The following is a 20,811-nucleotide window of genomic DNA, read 5'->3' as shown; positions in this document are numbered from 1 at the left end:
GTTTTGGAACCTGGAGGACAATCAGCATCCAGGTATGAAAGAATATAAAGAGAGGATGGAACCACAGCAAAATATCAGCTCAGTGACAGAACTTTGTTGTACACAGCAATCTACTGAACACCATCATGCTCTCAGCACTCAAGGTAATTATTGCGCTGAAACTCTTAGAAATGTATGCATTTTTATTTTTTATTTTATTATTATTATTATTAGTAGTAGTAGTAGTAGTAGTAGTCATAGTAGTCGTAGTAGTATTTTCTGTCATATATCATATTGATTTTATTTCATTTTTTTCCCTTTTTGAATTAGTTTCAGAGAACCTCAAGGCACTTTTCCTGCCTGCGACTTCTACATAAATCTGCAGTTGAAGGTAAACATTTTTTAAAAAGCTATTTAATTAAAAAAAAAAAACGGTATAAATAACGTTAATTTTAAGGATTTCATACCATCACCAATTCAATGGACCCAGTTGTCTTTAAGTGTTGTTATTTTAGTGCATTATTGTAGAGTTGATGCTCTGAATACTAAAGTGAAGCACAGGCAGAGACTGATCTGCTGTTTGTTGTCCTGCAGTGCAAGAAAGACCTGCCCCAGAGGAGACAATCACCAGCAGTTTTGGAGGGTTCATCCACTTGGTGCACCCAGGCCAGCTGTCAGACACTGTGCTGCACCGCAGTAAGAGGATGATCCTGGACAGCATCGGGGTGGGGCTGCTGGGAAGCAGCTCCCATGTCTTTGAGCTGGCTCTGCAGCACTGCCAGGTAATCCTTCAGCTGAGGCTTACACTGGGCTATGGTCCTAAAATAATGGCCAAAGAAGTGGGCCCTGGCTGTACAATTTTAATATCAACCATTCCTTCAGTACTTACCCCATTTTTTAAAAGTTTCTTTGAACAGTCACCGTTCCAGTTGAGGTTTGCATTGTCAAACCAGGGTGATGATAATCAAGAATTTAACTTGCTTGTTTCCATCTTAAAGAACATTGAGACCCTATAATGATCTGTGATTAACTCTCTTTGCAGCAAATGTATGCTCCAGATTACATCAGTTCAGTCTTTGGTCGAAGGCACACAAGACTCTCTCCAAGTCTGGCAGCCTTTGTCAATGGAGTTGCGGTAAGTCAGTGTATTTGTTGGCTGGCATATTTTAATGTCAGGTTTGTTTACACAGTGCTCAGCCCTTTCAAATTGTAAAAATGTAGTCCATGAAATGAGCACATTCTAGCAGCTGACGAGCTCTGCAGCTCATGTCTGTGGCTGGTCATTTCCTCATTACACTGCCTGCAACTAATTTCCGTGAAAACACCTCTTGAAATACAGCATTCCAAAATGTTAGTATATACCGTACATACACAAATCAGTAGATCCTGTAAGAGATGATGTGTTATTATTTCAACATAAAATAGTTTAAACGTTTGTTTTATCTCTAGTTTTAAGTAATTGTTTGAGAAAAGCAAACAAGAGCACTTTACAGGTTACTTAGCAGATGATTAAGGAGTAGTTCTATGAGAAAGTCAAAGGAGAAAAACTTCTGAGATCTGAGGCTAAACATTTTCATAATGCAGAAAATTAAAACCAATGTAATGCCTTAATTGTTTAAATATAATACTTAAATAATTTAATTTGTTCATTATACTGGATATTTGCCCATCAGGGAGTGACTGTATTCAGGACACATTCCATTTATCCTGTTGTTTTTTTGTTTTTTTTTGAAAAGTGAAAGCTCAGGTTTGTATTCATGTCCTTGAGGTTTCTTTTGTAGAAAGATGGGGCACTGCCAGGCTTCCTCACAGTCAGGGATGTCAGTGGAGATCACACTGTACCAGGTGCTTACTGTGCCCGCACGTTCTTCTTTGCAGGTCCATTCAATGGATTTCGATGATACCTGGCACCCAGCCACCCACCCCTCAGGGGCAGTCCTTCCTGCCCTGCTCGCTATTGCTGAGATGTTACCTGGCAACGCCAAGCCCAGTGGGATGGACCTCCTGCTAGCCTTCAACGTGGGCATTGAGATTCAGGGTCGGCTCATGAGGTTCTCCAACGAAGCCCAAAACATCCCCAACAGGTGAGGAGACTGCTGCCGAACAAACTTGGCACAATACTGTAGTGCTGCCAAGAAGGAAGTGTGCCAATATTCTTCCAGCATGAATGAGACCGTGTTTGAATTTGAAAGCAAATCTTAATCTGTTTTTCAGTGGTTTTTTAGCCTCACAGTGATTATGTTGTTTTTATTGGAAATTATTACACTTTCCTAGCAAAATAACATGTTTTTTTAGAAGGCATGATAAGAAACGTTTGTCTACCCGAGGTTGTTTTTAAATCAGAATTTTAAAACCATTAAAAGCATATATAATGTAAAATACTCTCTCAGTTACCAGGATGGTCATGCCAGTGTTTCTCCCTTCAGGTTCCATCCCCCGACTGTAGTGGGCCCTCTGGGTAGTGCTGCTGCCTGCTCCCGTCTGCTCTCCCTGGATCGCTCGCAGTGCTCAAACGCCTTGGCGATTGCTGCCTCGCTGGCAGGGGCTCCCATGGCCAACGCTGCCACTCAATCCAAGCCTCTTCATATTGGGAACGCAGCCCGACTTGGTCTGGAGGCGGCACTGCTGGCATCCCGGGGCCTGGAGGCCAGCACACTGATCCTGGACTCGACCCCAGGCTGCGCTGGCTTTAGTGCCTTCTACAACGACTACCTGCCTCAGGCTCTGCCCTCCCCGGTGGAACAGGATCCCCGCTTCCTGCTGGAGGACCAGGACATAGCCTTCAAGCGCTTCCCTGCACACCTGGGGATGCACTGGGTGGCAGACGCAGCATGCTCAGCACGGGAGCTTTTGGTCAACACCGTAGGGGGGTTCCACCCCTCTATGATCCAGAACATCCTACTGAGAATCCCCCTCTCCAAATATATCAACCGGCCCTTCCCTGAATCCGAGCACCAGGCCCGACACTCCTTCCAGTTCAACGCCTGCACTGCTCTGCTGGACGGCGAGGTCAGTGTACAATCCTTCAGCCCAGCCTTCCTGGACCGTCCTGAGCTGCTCAGCCTCCTGAGCAGAGTACAGGTCGAGCACCCCCAGGACAACCCTGCCAATTTCAATAAGATGTACGCAGAGGTGCTGGTGACCCTCACAACGGGCGATGTCTTGAAGGGTCGTTGCGACACCTTTTATGGACACTGGAGGAAGCCACTGAGTCGTGACAGTCTGCTGAAAAAGTTCCGGGCCAACGCTGGAGCAGTCCTGCCAGGAGAGAGAGTGGAGGCCATCATTGATGCCGTGGAGAACATAGAAGACATGCAGGACTGCTCCCACCTCACCATGCACCTGGAGTGAAGGGCTTCATGACATCCTTTGATGACGTACACTTGAAGAAAACAATATCTTTATGCCATTTGTGTTTTGTTTTAATGTATTATTATTATTAGTATTGTTGTTGTTGTTGTTGTTGTTGTTGTTGTTGTTGTTATATAGTGCATAATTTACCAGTCATACTCAATTGTAAGTAAAGCACAGTTCACATGGATTATGTAATGTATATACTCTCAATTCTGATAGCACTGTGAATCTCACTATTGCTCTATTTATTGAATTCTTGTTATTTTATTTGATCTTTTACAAATATTTATTGTGTGTAATTTCAGACTTTTGCATCGGAATTGCAATACTGTTGATTTGTGTAACAGGTCACTAGTTTGGAAGATATCATCTGTCAATTCAATCAATTAAATCATCAAATGTGAAATCAATGTAATGCCCCAAGTGTGCAACTATAATACAAATGAAACAATTGTAATTGTTTTGGTGTTTATATTTTATTTAATTGAAAAAGATTATTAGTTTACAGTGTTTAAGGTGTACAATAATACAGTACTTTCATTGTTAAGTGATATTGTATATACTGCAGATAATAAATTGGTAAAATGATGTGTTCTCTTTTGAAATCAATTGCCCATGCAAGAGTACATTTACTTTCCGCTCCTTCAAATTACATCAATAGACAAACTGCAGTGTGAGACTACAATGAGAAATGTCCTACATTAGGTTAAAGAAACCATCCATGCCATTTTATAACCAAATATCATAGCATACTGATACAATCTACAAGAGAACTATTAATCGGAAACAATGGTTATTTCATTTTCTTTACCTTCTATTTCTGTTCTCATTTGGCATTGGGGGCAGCACAATAAAAGTTAAAAATATATGACAAACATTATTTGTTATTGGAAACAGTCTCAGTTTAAAAGAAAGAGAATACTTGTTGGGTTTCATGAGGTACTTCCACACGAATGCAGGTCTACTCCTCTCCTGTTCTCTCCTGGCAAGGAAAACAGGCCTCGTTCACTTTATTGACCACAGCTGATTTCAACAAGAGGTTGCAATTGAACAAACGGTACCCAGCACTCCTATAAACAGAGCAAGGAACACAGAAAATATGTTTTGCAGCTGCCTGAATTCAAGAAAATGTTGGAACAGTTGTGTCAATACTCATGAAACACTGACAGCACATGCTTTTTAATTGAGCAATAACAGCAATAAATAGCCACCATTGACTGCGAGGACTTATTCAATGTTGCAAGTCCACGTGTTGTTAAAATTATTCTGGAGGGGCCATTTCACATATTGAGACTGCATTTGAGACCCCATCTCTACAGGGGGTCCTCTCCTGCTTTACTTTAATACACCTGGGCGGTCCTGTCCTGTAGTTTTGTATGTTAGCAATTTGGAAGAAACACAGTCTACACATCTACGTAAGCAAGAACCAGCAACAGTAACATGGAGTGGAGTGGGACATTGAGCTTATAAAAAGAAAACCAAAAATAATAACATTTTAAACTTCAAATGAACTTTTCTGTAAACATGGGATCATTTTTTATATTAGTGTTTGCAGCCAGCTTCTACCTAACCTAGAATCATCTGGGAATGTAAATAACCCGTCAAACTTCCCCAAATAAGTCTTTCCTCACCTAACAAAATAGTTATCTCCTCAGAAATCTCCCCAATTCCGGGTGTGGTTTATCCCTGAGGGATAGAGGTTGATTAGCTAAGAGTTGGAGCTCCAATTGAGCTGGTGCTGTAATTTGTGTCTAGCGGGTGAAACAGACGAATGCAGGGTATGCATTGACATGCATTCAGCAACAAATGATGTTGTTATTGTATGATTTAAATGTATTGTTTGTGTTGATTTAGAACGGGTGAATGTTTGTTAATGTAAAAAACCCATCCCCATAAACTCGTGCAAACTCGTCATCTCCAGATTGATTAAGTGTTTGCTAATCCGGAGATGACCACATCTATAAAAACCCGCAGCATTTGCTGACCTGGGTGGGTGCGCAGGAAGGAGGAGCGTGAGCGAGCTACTAAGCAAGCAAGTAAGCAAAGGAGAAAGTATCAAAAGAAAAGAGACAATTGTTACTTCTTTGGTGGAGGTATTTGTGTTTATTTGGCTCTGTGAGCAGTGTTTTTTGTTGGCTTTTTTATTTATTTGTGTAATAAATACACGCACCAGCGCTTCAACCTGCACTACCTGTTTTTGTGTGTCAACTTCATGATCTGGGGACATCACTTATTGCAAATTTAGAAACACAATCTTCTGTCAAATATAAACCACAAATGTCACTGACCTCTTCCAACCGAAAGAGCTGCTATGACACTGCCATTTCCACGCACCTTTACCTGGTTTACCTGGGTGCAGGTGCATTGCAGAGAAATGTAATCCTACACTTCCTCATATAGGGATATATACAGTGCCTTGCAAAAGTATTCAGACCCCTGACCAATTCATCTCATATTACTGAATTACAAATGGTACATTGAAATTTTGTTCTGTTTGATATTTTATTTTAAAACACTGAAACTCAAAATCAATTATTGTAAGGTGACATTGGTTTTATGTTGGGAAATATTTTTAAGAAAAATAAAAAAACGGAAATATCTTGCTTGCATAAGTATTCAACCCCTGTGCTGTGGAAGCTCCCAGTTTACACCGATGAAAGAAATTGCCCTAACAAGGACACAATTACCTTACCATTGGCCTCCACCTGTGAACCATTAAAGTTGCTGTCACATTTTCTGGATAAAAACCCCACTGTTGAAGGATCATTGGTCAGGCTGTGAATCTGAAGGAAAATGAAGACCAAAGAGCATTCTACAGAAGTTAGAGATAAAGTGATACAAATGCATAGATTAGGGAAAGGGTACAAAATAATATCCAAGAAGGAGACTTGTGAGAGAAGCCACAGAGAGGCCAACAATCACTTTGAAGGAGCTACAGAGTTCAGTGGCTGGGAGTGGAGTAATGGTGCACCTGTCAACCATATCAAGATCTCAGCATAACACTGGTCTGTATGGGAGGGTGGCAAGAAAGAAGCCGTTACTCAAAAAGTACCATCTGAAAGCACGTCTGGAGTTTGCCAGAAAGCATGAGAGTGACCCAGCTGCGATGTGAGAAAAGGTTTTGTGGTCAGATGAGACCAAGATAGAGCTTTTTGGCCAAAACTCAAAGCGCTATGTGTAGCGCAAACCTAACACTGACCATGCCTCAAGACACACCATCCCTACGGTGAAGTATGGTGGTGGCAGCATCATGCTGTGGCAATATTTCTCGTAAACAGGGACTGGGCATCTTGTTAAAATTGAAGGAAGAATGGATGGAGCAAAATACAGGGAAATACTGCAAGAGAACCTGCTTCAGTCCGCTAAAAAACTGAAGCTTGGGAGGAAATTCACCTTTCAGCAGGACAATGATCCCAAGCACAAGACCAAAGCAACAATGGAGTGGCTCAAGAACAAAAAGGTGAATGTCCTACAGTGGCCCAGTCAAAGTCCTTATCTCAATCCCATTGAGAATCTGTGGCACTATTTGAAAATTGCGAACCACAAGCGTCATCCAACCAACCTGAACAACCTATAGCAAATCTGCCAAGAAGAATGAGCCAAAATCACTCCGACCCCTTTCTAGACCTTTGCCATTTCCTGAACTGGACCAAAAGTGGTGCTCATTTTTTCTTAAGTAAAGAGTTTGTTAACCATTTGGAAAACAAACAAACAAAAATATCCCCAGAGACATTTCCCTTACCCCCCTTTCTCTCATTTTCACCTCTTCATTACACTGGTGTTTATTTGTCATTCTTCCTTTTCTTTCACTTTGCTTCATCAATGTGTTATTTATTTACTTATTTTAGTTTTTGTTTCCTTTAAACTTTATGCACTTCACAAACTACGCCCCTCTTAGATAATTTGTGCACTTAGTCTGGGGAGGGCTTGTTTAAACTTCTCTTTTAAAAAGCCACCAGGATGTAATGACTGAAATTATTTAATTTGCAAAGTGAACCTAAGCAACAAGGAGAATACATGATTAACGCTCTCTTTTATATTGTATTATGGGGTCTATTTTAAAAATGTAAATCTAGATTTTTCACGACTTTGTCACACTGTATTTGTAATGTTAATACTGTAAGTAAATCCCAGCTGGGTTAACACTGAGTTAAAGAGCAGGGGTATTTACATATGCCACTCTTTAGAAATAGACTCCTGGGTGTGTTTTGTCTCATTCGTGATTGCTTTTTCTGCTTTGATCATTATGTATTTATCAGGTTTACTAACTAATGTTTCTCAAAAAGCTCAGAAAAAAACCCTGAATTTCTGAAATGAGGTTTAACCTATGGACTAGAGGGATCTTTATTTGACTTTAATGCCCTTTTTGAAGAGTTTTAAAGAAAGACCACAAAACTTCTAACAGGCCAGCATATGTGTTGCCAGAGACCGAGATACCATCATTACATAAGCACACAATGTAACCTATATTACCAGTAAAGCAAGAAAAACTGGGTTTTCTGTAACTGCATAAAGTTTCCCTTTTGTCATACAAAATATATACATCATAATAGGATCACTTAAAAAAAACTTAAAGCAAATTGAATTAGGTGTGAATAGGTGAAGATGATGTCATATAGACAGCATAGCTAGTGGCACACTTATTATCTCATAAGCATGTTAGTGCTTTTCTTTTGTTTTCTATTTTTAAATTTAAATGGTAGGTAGATTAAACTAATCAGACAGGTGTTATGCAACGGATAACCATAAATCTAAATTACAAACACCAACATACTAGTTTTTTTTAAAGCAGTAATACTTTAGTTTCTTGGTGAGCAACCCTCTAAGATTTGTAAGTTCCTAAACCATGAGGCTTTTTTTTTTTCTTCTTTTGACTGATCGATCATACAGCTTAGTGCTAGTATGATGTTACAGAATCAACAGGTTCTGGATGTAAGGGAAATGTTAAATCTGCAACAAACCTGCTAATGTGAATGTCCTTGCCATTTCCTGAACTGACAGAGATTGTCGCACGCTGACTTTCCTCATCATGCACATTTTTTCTTAAGTAAAGAGTCTGTTGACCATGTGGAAAAAAAGAACAAAAAGGTGAATGTCCTACAGTGGCACAGTCAAAGTCCTGATCTCAATCCCATTGAGAATCTGTGGCACTATTTGAAAATTGCGGTCCACAAGCGTCGTCCAACCAATCTGAACAACCTATAGCAAATCTGCCAAGAAGAATAAGCCAAAATCACTCCGACACTGTGTGCAAAGCTGGTACATACTTACCCCAAAAGAGTTACAGCTGTTATTGCAGCGAAAGGTGGCTCTACCAAATATTAATGTGTGGGGGTTGAATACTTATGCAAGCAAGATATTTCAGTTTTTTATTTTTCTTAAAAATATTTCCCAACATAAAACCAATGTCACCTTACAATAATTGATTTTGAGTTTCAGTGTTTTAAAATAAAATATCAAACAGAACAAAATTTCAATGTACCATTTGTAATTCAGTAATATGAGAGAATTGGTCATGGGTCTGAATACTTTTGCAAGGCACTGTATATGTAAATGATGAGATGCATTCAGGGGAAGGACACCCACCCAGTGAAGGTATGCAGGACTCTCCATTACTCTTCCTTTCCAGTATTTCCTCAAACACCATTCTAGTATGACATACGTGCTGCCCTTCTACAATCTGTGCCTCATTTAAAAATCCCCTTTCTAGACCCTTGCTATTTACTGAACTGGACCAACAGTGGTGCTCATTTTTTCTTAAGTAAAGAGTTTGTTAACCATTTGGAAAACAAACAAACAAAAATATCCCCAGAGACATTTCCCTTACCCCCCTTTCTCTCATTTTCACCTCTTCATTACACTGGTGTTTATTTGTCATTCTTCCTTTTCTTTCACTTTGCTTCATCAATGTGTTATTTATTTACTTATTTTAGTTTTTGTTTCCTTTAAACTTTATGCACTTCACAAACTAGACGCCCCTCTTAGATAATTTGTACACTTAGTCTGGGGAGGGCTTGTTTAAACTTCTTTTTTAAAAAGCCACCAGGATGTAATGACTGAAATTATTTAATTTGCAAAGTGAATCTAAGCAACAAGGAGAATACATGATTAACGCTCTCTTTTATATTGTATTATGGGGTCTATTTTAAAAATGTAAATCTAGATTTTTCACGACTTTGTCACACTGTATTTGTAATGTTAAAACTGTAAGTAAATCCCAGCTGGGTTAACACTGAGTTAAAGAGCAGGGGTATTTACATATGCCACTCTTTAGATCATTGAAATAGACTCCTGGGTGTGTTTTGTCTCATTCGCGATTGCTTTTTCTGCTTCGATCATTATGTATTTATCAGGTTTACTAACTAACGTTTCTCAAAAAGCTCAGAAAAAAACCTGAATTTCTGAACTGAGGTTTAACCTATGGACTAGAGGGATCTTTATTTGACTTTAATGCCCTTTTTGAAGAGTTTTAAAGAAAGACCACAAAACTTCTATTTTAAATCTAACAAGCCAGCATATGTGTTGCCAGAGACCCAGATACCATCATTACATAAGCACACAATGTAACCTATATTACCAGTAAAGGAGGAAAAACTGGGTTTTCTGTAACTGCATAAAGTTTCCCTTTTGTCATACAAAATATGTACATCATAATAGCATCACTAAAAAAAAAACTTAAAGCAAATTGAATTAGGTGTGAATAGATGAAGATGATGTCATATAGACAGCATAGCTAGTGGCACACTTATTATCTCATAAGCATGTTAGTGCTTTTGTTTTGTTTTCTATTTTTAAATTTAAATGGTAGGTAGATTAAACTAATCAGACAGGTGTTATGCAATGGATAACCATAAATCAAAATTACAAACACCAACATACTAGTTTTTTTTAAAGCAGTAATACTTTAGTTTCTTGGTGAGCAACCCTCTAAGATTTGTAAGTTCCTAAACCATGAGGCTTTTTTTTTTTTCTTCTTTTGACTGATCGATCATACAGCTTAGTGCTAGTATGATGTTACAGAATCAACAGGTTCTGGATGTAAGGGAAATGTTAAATCTGCAACAAAACTGCTAATGTGAATGTCCTTGCCATTTCCTGAACTGACAGAGATTGTCGCACGCTGACTTTCCTCATCATGCACATTTTTTCTTAAGTAAAGAGTCTGTTGACCATGTGGAAAAAAAGAACAAAAAGGTGAATGTCCTACAGTGGCCCAGTCAAAGTCCTGATCTCAATCCCATTGAGAATCTGTGGCACTATTTGAAAATTGCAGTCCACAAGCGTCGTCCAACCAATCTGAACAACCTATAGCAAATCTACCAAGAAGAATAAGCCAAAATCACTCCGACACTGTGTGCAAAGCTGGTACATACTTACCCCAAAAGACTTACAGCTGTTATTGCAGCGAAAGGTGGCTCTACCAAATATTAATGTGTGGGGGTTGAATACTTATGCAAGCAAGATATTTTAGTTTTTTATTTTTCTTAAAAATATTTCCCAACATAAAACCAATGTCACCTTACAATAATTGATTTTGAGTTTCAGTGTTTTAAAATAAAATATCAAACAGAACAAAATTTCAATGTACCATTTGTAATTCAGTAATATGAGAGAATTGGTCATGGGTCTGAATACTTTTGCAAGGCACTGTATATGTAAATGATGAGATGCATTCAGGGGAAGGACACCCACCCAGTGAAGGTATGCAGGACTCTCCATTACTCTTCCTTTCCAGTATTTCCTCAAACACCATTCTAGTATGACATACGTGCTGCCCTTCTACAATCTGTGCCTCATTTAAAAATCCCCTTTCTAGACCCTTGCTATTTACTGAACTGGACCAACAGTGGTGCTCATTTTTTCTTAATTAAAGAGTTTGTTAACCATCTGGAAAACAAACAAACAAAAATATCCCCAGAGACATTTCCCTTACCCCCCTTTCTCTCATTTTCACCTCTTCATTACACTGGTGTTTATTTGTCATTCTTCCTTTTCTTTCACTTTGCTTCATCAATGTGTTATTTATTTACTTATTTTAGTTTTTGTTTCCTTTAAACTTTATGCACTTCACAAACTAGACGCCCCTCTTAGATAATTTGTACACTTAGTCTGGGGAGGGCTTGTTTAAACTTCTTTTTTAAAAAGCCACCAGGATGTAATGACTGAAATTATTTAATTTGCAAAGTGAATCTAAGCAACAAGGAGAATACATGATTAACGCTCTCTTTTATATTGTATTATGGGGTCTATTTTAAAAATGTAAATCTAGATTTTTCACGACTTTGTCACACTGTATTTGTAATGTTAAAACTGTAAGTAAATCCCAGCTGGGTTAACACTGAGTTAAAGAGCAGGGGTATTTACATATGCCACTCTTTAGATCATTGAAATAGACTCCTGGGTGTGTTTTGTCTCATTCGCGATTGCTTTTTCTGCTTCGATCATTATGTATTTATCAGGTTTACTAACTAACGTTTCTCAAAAAGCTCAGAAAAAAACCTGAATTTCTGAACTGAGGTTTAACCTATGGACTAGAGGGATCTTTATTTGACTTTAATGCCCTTTTTGAAGAGTTTTAAAGAAAGACCACAAAACTTCTATTTTAAATCTAACAAGCCAGCATATGTGTTGCCAGAAACCCAGATACCATCATTACATAAGCACACAATGTAACCTATATTACCAGTAAAGGAGGAAAAACTGGGTTTTCTGTAACTGCATAAAGTTTCCCTTTTGTCATACAAAATATGTACATCATAATAGCATCACTAAAAAAAAAACTTAAAGCAAATTGAATTAGGTGTGAATAGATGAAGATGATGTCATATAGACAGCATAGCTAGTGGCACACTTATTATCTCATAAGCATGTTAGTGCTTTTGTTTTGTTTTCTATTTTTAAATTTAAATGGTAGGTAGATTAAACTAATCAGACAGGTGTTATGCAACGGATAACCATAAATCTAAATTACAAACACCAACATACTAGTTTTTTTTAAAGCAGTAATACTTTAGTTTCTTGGTGAGCAACCCTCTAAGATTTGTAAGTTCCTAAACCATGAGGCTTTTTTTTTTTTCTTCTTTTGACTGATCGATCATACAGCTTAGTGCTAGTATGATGTTACAGAATCAACAGGTTCTGGATGTAAGGGAAATGTTAAATCTGCAACAAAACTGCTAATGTGAATGTCCTTGCCATTTCCTGAACTGACAGAGATTGTCGCACGCTGACTTTCCTCATCATGCACATTTTTTCTTAAGTAAAGAGTCTGTTGACCATGTGGAAAAAAAGAACAAAAAGGTGAATGTCCTACAGTGGCCCAGTCAAAGTCCTGATCTCAATCCCATTGAGAATCTGTGGCACTATTTGAAAATTGCAGTCCACAAGCGTCGTCCAACCAATCTGAACAACCTATAGCAAATCTACCAAGAAGAATAAGCCAAAATCACTCCGACACTGTGTGCAAAGCTGGTACATACTTACCCCAAAAGACTTACAGCTGTTATTGCAGCGAAAGGTGGCTCTACCAAATATTAATGTGTGGGGGTTGAATACTTATGCAAGCAAGATATTTCAGTTTTTTATTTTTCTTAAAAATATTTCCCAACATAAAACCAATGTCACCTTACAATAATTGATTTTGAGTTTCAGTGTTTTAAAATAAAATATCAAACAGAACAAAATTTCAATGTACCATTTGTAATTCAGTAATATGAGAGAATTGGTCATGGGTCTGAATACTTTTGCAAGGCACTGTATATGTAAATGATGAGATGCATTCAGGGGAAGGACACCCACCCAGTGAAGGTATGCAGGACTCTCCATTACTCTTCCTTTTCAGTATTTCCTCAAACACCATTCTAGTATGACATACGTGCTGCCCTTCTACAATCTGTGCCTCATTTAAAAATCCCCTTTCTAGACCCTTGCTATTTACTGAACTGGACCAACAGTGGTGCTCATTTTTTCTTAAGTAAAGAGTTTGTTAACCATTTGGAAAACAAACAAACAAAAATATCCCCACAGACATTTCCCTTACCCCCCTTTCTCTCATTTTCACCTCTTCATTACACTGGTGTTTATTTGTCATTCTTCCTTTTCTTTCACTTTGCTTCATCAATGTGTTATTTATTTACTTATTTTAGTTTTTGTTTCCTTTAAACTTTATGCACTTCACAAACTAGACGCCCCTCTTAGATAATTTGTACACTTAGTCTGGGGAGGGCTTGTTTAAACTTCTCTTTTAAAAAGCCACCAGGATGTAATGACTGAAATTATTTAATTTGCAAAGTGAACCTAAGCAACAAGGAGAATACATGATTAACACTCTCTTTTATATTGTATTATGGGGTCTATTTTAAAAATGTAAATCTAGATTTTTCACGACTTTGTCACACTGTATTTGTAATGTTAATACTGTAAGTAAATCCCAGCTGGGTTAACACTGAGATAAAGAGCAGGGGTATTTACATATGCCACTCTTTAGATCATTGAAATAGACTCCTGGGTGTGTTTTGTCTCATTCGCGATTGCTTTTTCTGCTTTGATCATTATGTATTTATCAGGTTTACTAACTAACGTTTCTCAAAAAGCTCAGAAAAAAACCTGAATTTCTGAACTGAGGTTTAACTTATGGACTAGAGCAGAGGTTCCCAAACTTTTGATTGCCGCGTACCCCCTTCCAGACCTATCAACTGTCTGCGTACCCCTAGCATACAGACTTATATTTTCATGTTGTTTTTAATATATGCTTTCATAATACACAGATTTATACACATACACAATAATATACTTACAATATAAATGACTATGATAATATAATTACGGCTTCTGATTTTAGGGTTTAACCGATAAAACACCCCTGATACAAAAAATAAATAAATAAATAATTAAAAAAATCTGTGTATAATAAACACCAGAAAAACACTGGAAATATACTCAATTCACATAACTCAAAAACCTAATACATAAAAACAAAAACAAACTACCTTTCCCTAACTTGTATTGATTAGTTCTGAATACTTTCTCGACTGGAGGCTTGTTCGCGGGATTTAAAGCTATATTACAGTTAAGATACGTAAGATTTAAAACAGAATTGCAAATTGTGGCGAAATGTAAAACAATGCCTAAACACAAAAAACCCAGAAGAATGTGTCCATGACCACAGGGATTTCGTTGTGGAAGACACCAAAGGAAAGAAGGTACAAAGTGTGGTACTGTACAGTTACTACTTTGTGACAGAAAAAAACAAGCATTTTGTAAAGTACAGTAACAGAAAACAATAATTTCATACAAGTACATAAAAATCGAAAGCTCTGAAAAAATGATTTACATAAAAATCGAAAATAGCTCATAATAAGCACCAAAAAAATGTAATTAATAAAAAACTAAAAACATATGTCATAAATATAATACATTTAATTCGCGTTGTACAGTTATTGGTGGTGAGAGTTCTGTACGTCACTGTGCCTGTGTATCCTTGTTCTCATTGTTACCTCTTGGAGGTTTGCAATAAACGAGCACACCACAGTGTTGATCCCAAATGCCCCGCTGCTGCGAGATTGTCTTGCATGGCTCTGTTTGTTTCTCCATTTCACGGCAGAAATTAAAATGAATTTCCAATGCGTTTTAAAGTTTTGTGTGAGTATGACAAGTCTTATGAAAATGCAAAAAACAAAACAAAAACAACAACAACAAAAAAAATGTTCGCCATTACACAATTTGTCACGCGTACCCCCTAAACACGTCTCGCGTACCCCTGGGGATACGCGTACCACAGTTTGGGAACCTCTGGACTAGAGGGATCTTTATTTGACTTTAATGCCCTTTTTGAAGAGTTTTAAAGAAAGACCACAAAACTTCTATTTTAAATCTAACAGGCCAGCATATGTGTTGCCAGAGACCCAGATACCATCATTACATAAGCACACAATGTAACCTATATTACCAGTAAAGCAAGAAAAACTGGGTTTTCTGTAACTGCATAAAGTTTCCCTTTTGTCATACAAAATATGTACATCATAATAGCATCACTAAAAAAAAAACTTAAAGCAAATTGAATTAGGTGTGAATAGGTGAAGATGATGTCATATAGACAGCATAGCTAGTGGCACACTTATTATCTCATAAGCATGTTAGTGCTTTTGTTTTGTTTTCTATTTTTAAATTTAAATGGTAGGTAGATTAAACTAATCAGACAGGTGTTATGCAACGGATAACCATAAATCAAAATTACAAACACCAACATACTAGTTTTTTTTTAAAGCAGTAATACTTTAGTTTCTTGGTGAGCAACCCTCTAAGATTTGTAAGTTCCTAAACCATGAGGCTTTTTTTTTTTCTTCTTTTGACTGATCGATCATACAGCTTAGTGCTAGTATGATGTTACAGAATCAAGAGGTTCTGGATGAAAGGGAAATGTTATATATGCAACAAAACTGCTAATGTGAATATTCCTACACATCAGATATAAAGTTGCTTTAATCGGTACACATGTAAATTCTGGTCAAATTATATAAAAACATGTAATTGTAACAGTAGCAACGTGTGCATCAAAAGAAAAAGTATTGACCGCAATAATCTATAACAATGTAATTGGCTTCCTCCACTTTCTTGACACAAGGAAGTTGACTAGCTGGAAAAAAGCACCTGTACCCAGAAATTATAAATGAATTACTCATATGTTTAATGTAATGCAGATATTCATCTGTTAAAGCAAATTCAGGTGTTGTCTTTTTATTATCAAATAAAACACTCGTAAACACTCAAAAAATGATCCAGCAGGGTTTAAAAAGCAGCCCTGGATCTGCTGGGACTCTGACTTTGAGGAGACAGCTGTGAGGGTAGAGAGTGGCCCAGTTTACAGAGTGCACTGCGAGTGAAAGGGTGAGCTCAGTGTGATTGTAATATACTGCACTAGAGCTATAGTGCACAAGGGGATCTAGAAAATAAATTGAGTTGGGTGACCTGAGATTTAACAAAAAAAAAAAAAAACAGTGAGCATGGCGAGTGAGGGAACAGAGGGCTTGGAGTGTGAGCTAAAATTGTATTGTGTAAACTAAGAGTGCGCAGAATGAGAGAGTTTTTTAAAAAAAAAAGCCAGTTTAGATAAGGAATAGAGATTTAGGCAAGTGAACTTTAAGTGCTAAAAGAGTGAGCAGAAATCCTGCAAAGTGGGAGTGTACAAAGTGTGGCACGTGTGCTGTTGGGAAAAAGTGAGTGTGAGTAGTGAGAGAGTGTCAAGCGGGTGTGAGTAGTGTTCTGAAAACAGGGGAATCTGTGTTCTGAAGAGAGTAGAGAGAACTCACATTGCATAGCATAAGCTGTGTGCGTGAATGTGAAGTGTGAGCAAGGGAAGAGTAATTCCTAAGTTGTTGGGCATGTACAGAGTGAGCTCAGTGAGTGAGCTGGAAGTGCTGAGAGTGAGTTGAGACAATACAGAGTAAACTAGAAACAAAGAGAGCGAACTTTGAGGGAAACAAGGGCGTGAGCTTGGAGCTGTAAGTACCTCCAATTCAACTCAACAATGCGACCGTGGCTTCCTAACAGGGGTGCCAGCGCTAGACCCCAAAGAGCTGGAGAGAGCTACAGAGGGCTTCAGTAGACTGGAGAGGGAGTTTGGTGAGTATATGCCTAGGATGTTGTTTGGTTGTACAATTTGAATAAATGTAAAATCTCTTAATTTGCCATGGCTTGTATGAATGCACTGCTGAGTGCCTGTCCTCACCTCTATTACCCTCTCCACTGTAGGGTTGGAGTATGCCCAGTACAGTCTCCATAACGTGCACTTGAAGTACCGCTGGGTGATGTCTCTGGCCACCCATCCCAAGGTGCTGGAGCCAATCAAGGGGATCCTGGGACCCAACGTCATCCTCCTTGATTCACGCTTCATCTGCAAATACCCGATCAAACAGAAGAGCCACGAAGCTACCTGTGGAAAACAACAGAACAGCAGCACTCCCTGTGGAGAACTGCAATATCACAGCGCCCCCCTGTGGAGGTCAGCATAATCACAGGCTTCCCTTTGTTGCCTGGCACCAGGACATCAGGTCAGTAGTGTAGAAAAATATCAATACAATTATTATGGTGAACATGCCTCATGTTAAACACATATACACATGTATGGAATGAAGTTTATTAATTATAGTAATAATTGGCCTACAAGGTTGTTTCATGTCCACCAGAGGGCGATATTGTGCATTACGTGTAGAGGCAAATGTAACCACTTCCCTTTACAAACTTCTTTCCACATTCCCTTTAAAAGTTATGGCCACAAAGCTTTAAGGGGTTTCTTTATAGCAATCCTGTTTATTGCACCTTTGATTAAATGTCTACATTAAACACTGACATAATGAAGGTGCTGTATTGTTTATTGAATCAAACTTGGTTACTGAAAAGTGCTCCTGGAAGTTTGTCTGGCATTAGACTTAATCTAATATTTTTTAACCTTAAAACAAGAAAATAAGAGGGTGTTTATTTGGTACAAACTCAGTGACTGCACTAATTACACAAGCACCTCAAGGGGGCTTGTTAATGCAATGATGCTGGGGGGTCTTGTAGTTGTGGAGATGATGCTTAAATCATCACTGACCCTGAGTGTGATTTTGAATGGCAGGTACTGGGGTTTTGAGGGGGGTTCAGTGGCTTCTGTGTGGCTGGCCCTGGACGACGTAGACTGAGAGAATGGAGTCCTGCAGGTCATCCCAGGTACTGCGACTTACACCTTTTCTTCTTGCATTTATTGTATATTGCTATTTATTTAGATGTATCTTAGCTGCTTTTCACATTTAAATGGTGCTCATATGTATTTATCTCTCTATAGCTGCTGCCAGGGTCCTTAAAAAAACCCTTGTTCCCTTTCACCATACCTGGTTAACAAATTAAAATATAAATAAATAGTACTTACACCTGCTTAGAAGGCAGGTTCCTTTAATATAATGAATATGTGCATTTGATGCTAGCCCTACAATTTATTAATGCTAGGAGCAATCAACATGTACAGTAATCAACATGTACAGATGTAGACTTTTTTATGCACTGTGCAAGTTAGAAGGAGGTCAACACAGTTATTTGATAATCTTATAGCAAAGTATGAGGACGAATTTTAACCAAAACTTATTATTTAGCTATTGTAATGATGACAGGTAAAAAGTACCTGAGTACATTAGTATGGAAGTTTAAAAAATGTTCCATATGGTCATAGTCTTTTCAGTCTTTTCAGTGTATAGAACCCATACCAGTATTGCAGTTGGGATTTAAGCTTTGCACACATTGCTAACAGGTAGCAACACATAGTAATGCTTCACAGTGAAATCTCTGATATTGTCATCACTACCGCTTTAAAATGAGATTTTATTCATCACAGCATACCATATTTTCCCGTCAGAATGTTTCAATATATATATATATATATATATATATAACATGAAGATTTTTCACTAATTCGCCGTGGCAACATTTGACCTTTTCCAGTGGTTGATAATACTGCATATATATATATATATATATATATATATATATATATACACATATGTGCATTTGGTATCAAAAGAAAGCTTAACATCCCCACCAAAAAATGACATCCTTGAGAAATTTTATGTATTTTTTATACATAAAAAATGTTGGATACTCAATAAAAAGGAGTAAAATTCACAAGAAATTCTCCTGTCGGCACAAGAGGGCGCTATACTCACTCTTATACCCCAGGTCCACGATGGTCTGACAGTCCATGGCAGTGAGCCCAACCTGTCCACTCGGAGGCGCTGTGGTTTCGTTATTCGCTATGTGCCAACCTCTGCCTATCCTGTTCAGGTAAGCACATCACTTTTGAGATGGGAGACGGGGGGGTGGCCACAAGACTATAAAAGTAGAGTTTAAAAAGTCAGGAGACACTAAGACTCTACCCTATAGTTGTTCCATACTTGTTTTATTGTAAAACATATTTAAGCTTCATGTTCTGTAAATGTAACTTTTCTGTTGCCTTGCAATTTTGCAATCATTGAGTGGTTCTTAATAGTCTGTTTCTGTTGCCTTGCAATTTTGCAATCATTGAGTGGTTCTTCATTTTTAATCAGTTAACGCATAGGTTACATTTAGTGTAGATTAAATATTAGCAAAATTGATTTCCTTAATCCCCAAAGTCGTGCGAGGCTGTTTCTGTTGGCTTCACCTGCTTTACAGTTTAATACCGTGTAACAGTGGAACATTCGCTTAGACTTGTGAGCTCCAGCTCATCCAGAACTCCGCTGCTCGCCTGGCGTGCTTCCTGCCTTCACTTCTCCCACGCTACTCCACTGCTCTGCTCACTCCACTGACTCCGGATCACCGCTCGCATCCAGGACTGCCCAGTCCCTGACCACCTTCCGGCGCCTCCTCAAGACACACCTCTTCAGACAACACATGTAAAACTCAACTCTTCCCTTCTGGACAATATAGCACTCTGCCTTTAATGCACTCTAACTTGCACTTATCTGCTCCCTATTTTACTGTATTTAATCCTGCACTTAACCCAATCTGTAGTATCTTGTATTTCACTTGCACTCGTATCTAACCCTGATGTAACTATCAACACTGTTATCTGGTCTTGAACTGCCCCGATATCAAATCGTACTGTGTTTTGTATTTGCTCTTGTTAGGACTGAAGTCATTGTATTTTGCATCTTGCCATTAATTGTGCTGTAATTCTTGATATGAATTTTTTGTATACAACTGGGTAAGGGTAAGAGCATACCCTGGGTAAGGGCGTCTGCTAAGAAAAAAATATATATATATATATTAATAACATTAACACAGGATTTAAACCCATAGGTAAAAGGCAGTTAATTATCCCACTACATTCACAATCTTTTTAAAAGTAATTTGAAAACCTTTCTTTTTTTTTCTTTCTTACAGGACCCAGATCGTCCTCGCACCTTTAACGCTACAGTCCTAGTCTCTGGTGTTGATGAGTACCATCACTTTCCAAACAATGCCCCCAATCTTCAGTGAGGTGCAATGCAGACCATGGGGCCTATTTTAATGATCTAAACTGTGGTGGATCTAAATAGCTCATACATACTGTACAATAAAAACACAACAAAAAGAGGTCCATGAAAAATCAGCTGTATAAATGATATGGTGGCAGTATTAAAATCTGTTTAAATCATTAAAATAAACCACATTGTTCTTTGGTTCTTCTACAGTTTGTCCTGTACAGATAAGGCACCGGGCCTAGGAAGGTCCTTTCTCGAACAGGAATCAAAATCAAAGTGCATGTATCTATCTCCCGGTAATTGATCATTTTGAGGTCTTGTGTCTCCTGTGTATGTCTTCATGCAGTAAGTTTTGCATTAAAGGAAGGTGAATAGGATATCTGGGAATTGTCTTTTTTATGAGTTATATAGTTAAGGTGTTTAATGTGCTACTTTGGATGTGTTAGCCCTCACCAAATGATCTGTTATGGCAATGTAATGCTCCTTTCAGATCTCCTTTTGTTTGGAG

The 20,811-nt window shown here is 38.1% G+C and overlaps 1 protein-coding gene across 1 annotated transcript; it reads left to right on the top strand.

The window, feature by feature from the left end:
- Positions 1 to 11: 11 nt before the first annotated feature.
- On the top strand, positions 12 to 3,921 carry LOC131697811 (cis-aconitate decarboxylase-like). Its single transcript, XM_058989229.1, has 6 exons — positions 12 to 143; positions 310 to 370; positions 574 to 761; positions 1,022 to 1,114; positions 1,858 to 2,063; positions 2,406 to 3,921. The coding sequence occupies exons 1-6, from the start codon at positions 126 to 128 to the stop codon at positions 3,328 to 3,330; spliced, it is 1,491 nt and encodes a 496-aa protein (XP_058845212.1). The 5' UTR covers positions 12 to 125; the 3' UTR covers positions 3,331 to 3,921.
- Positions 3,922 to 20,811: the final 16,890 nt, after the last annotated feature.

This window comes from Acipenser ruthenus, chromosome 16 (assembly GCF_902713425.1).
Source record: "Acipenser ruthenus chromosome 16, fAciRut3.2 maternal haplotype, whole genome shotgun sequence".
NCBI classification, from domain to species: Eukaryota; Metazoa; Chordata; class Actinopteri; order Acipenseriformes; family Acipenseridae; genus Acipenser; species Acipenser ruthenus.
Note: the sequence above shows the minus strand (reverse complement) of the source record. Positions and strands in the feature narration are given on the sequence as shown.

Excerpts from the sequence above, each read along its gene's own strand:
- LOC131697811 (XM_058989229.1), top strand. Across the intron at positions 762-1,021 it reads TGGCTCTGCAGCACTGCCAG|CAAATGTATGCTCCAGATTA; the intron begins GTAATCCTTCAG and ends CTCTCTTTGCAG. Across the intron at positions 2,064-2,405 it reads GCCCAAAACATCCCCAACAG|GTTCCATCCCCCGACTGTAG; the intron begins GTGAGGAGACTG and ends TTCTCCCTTCAG.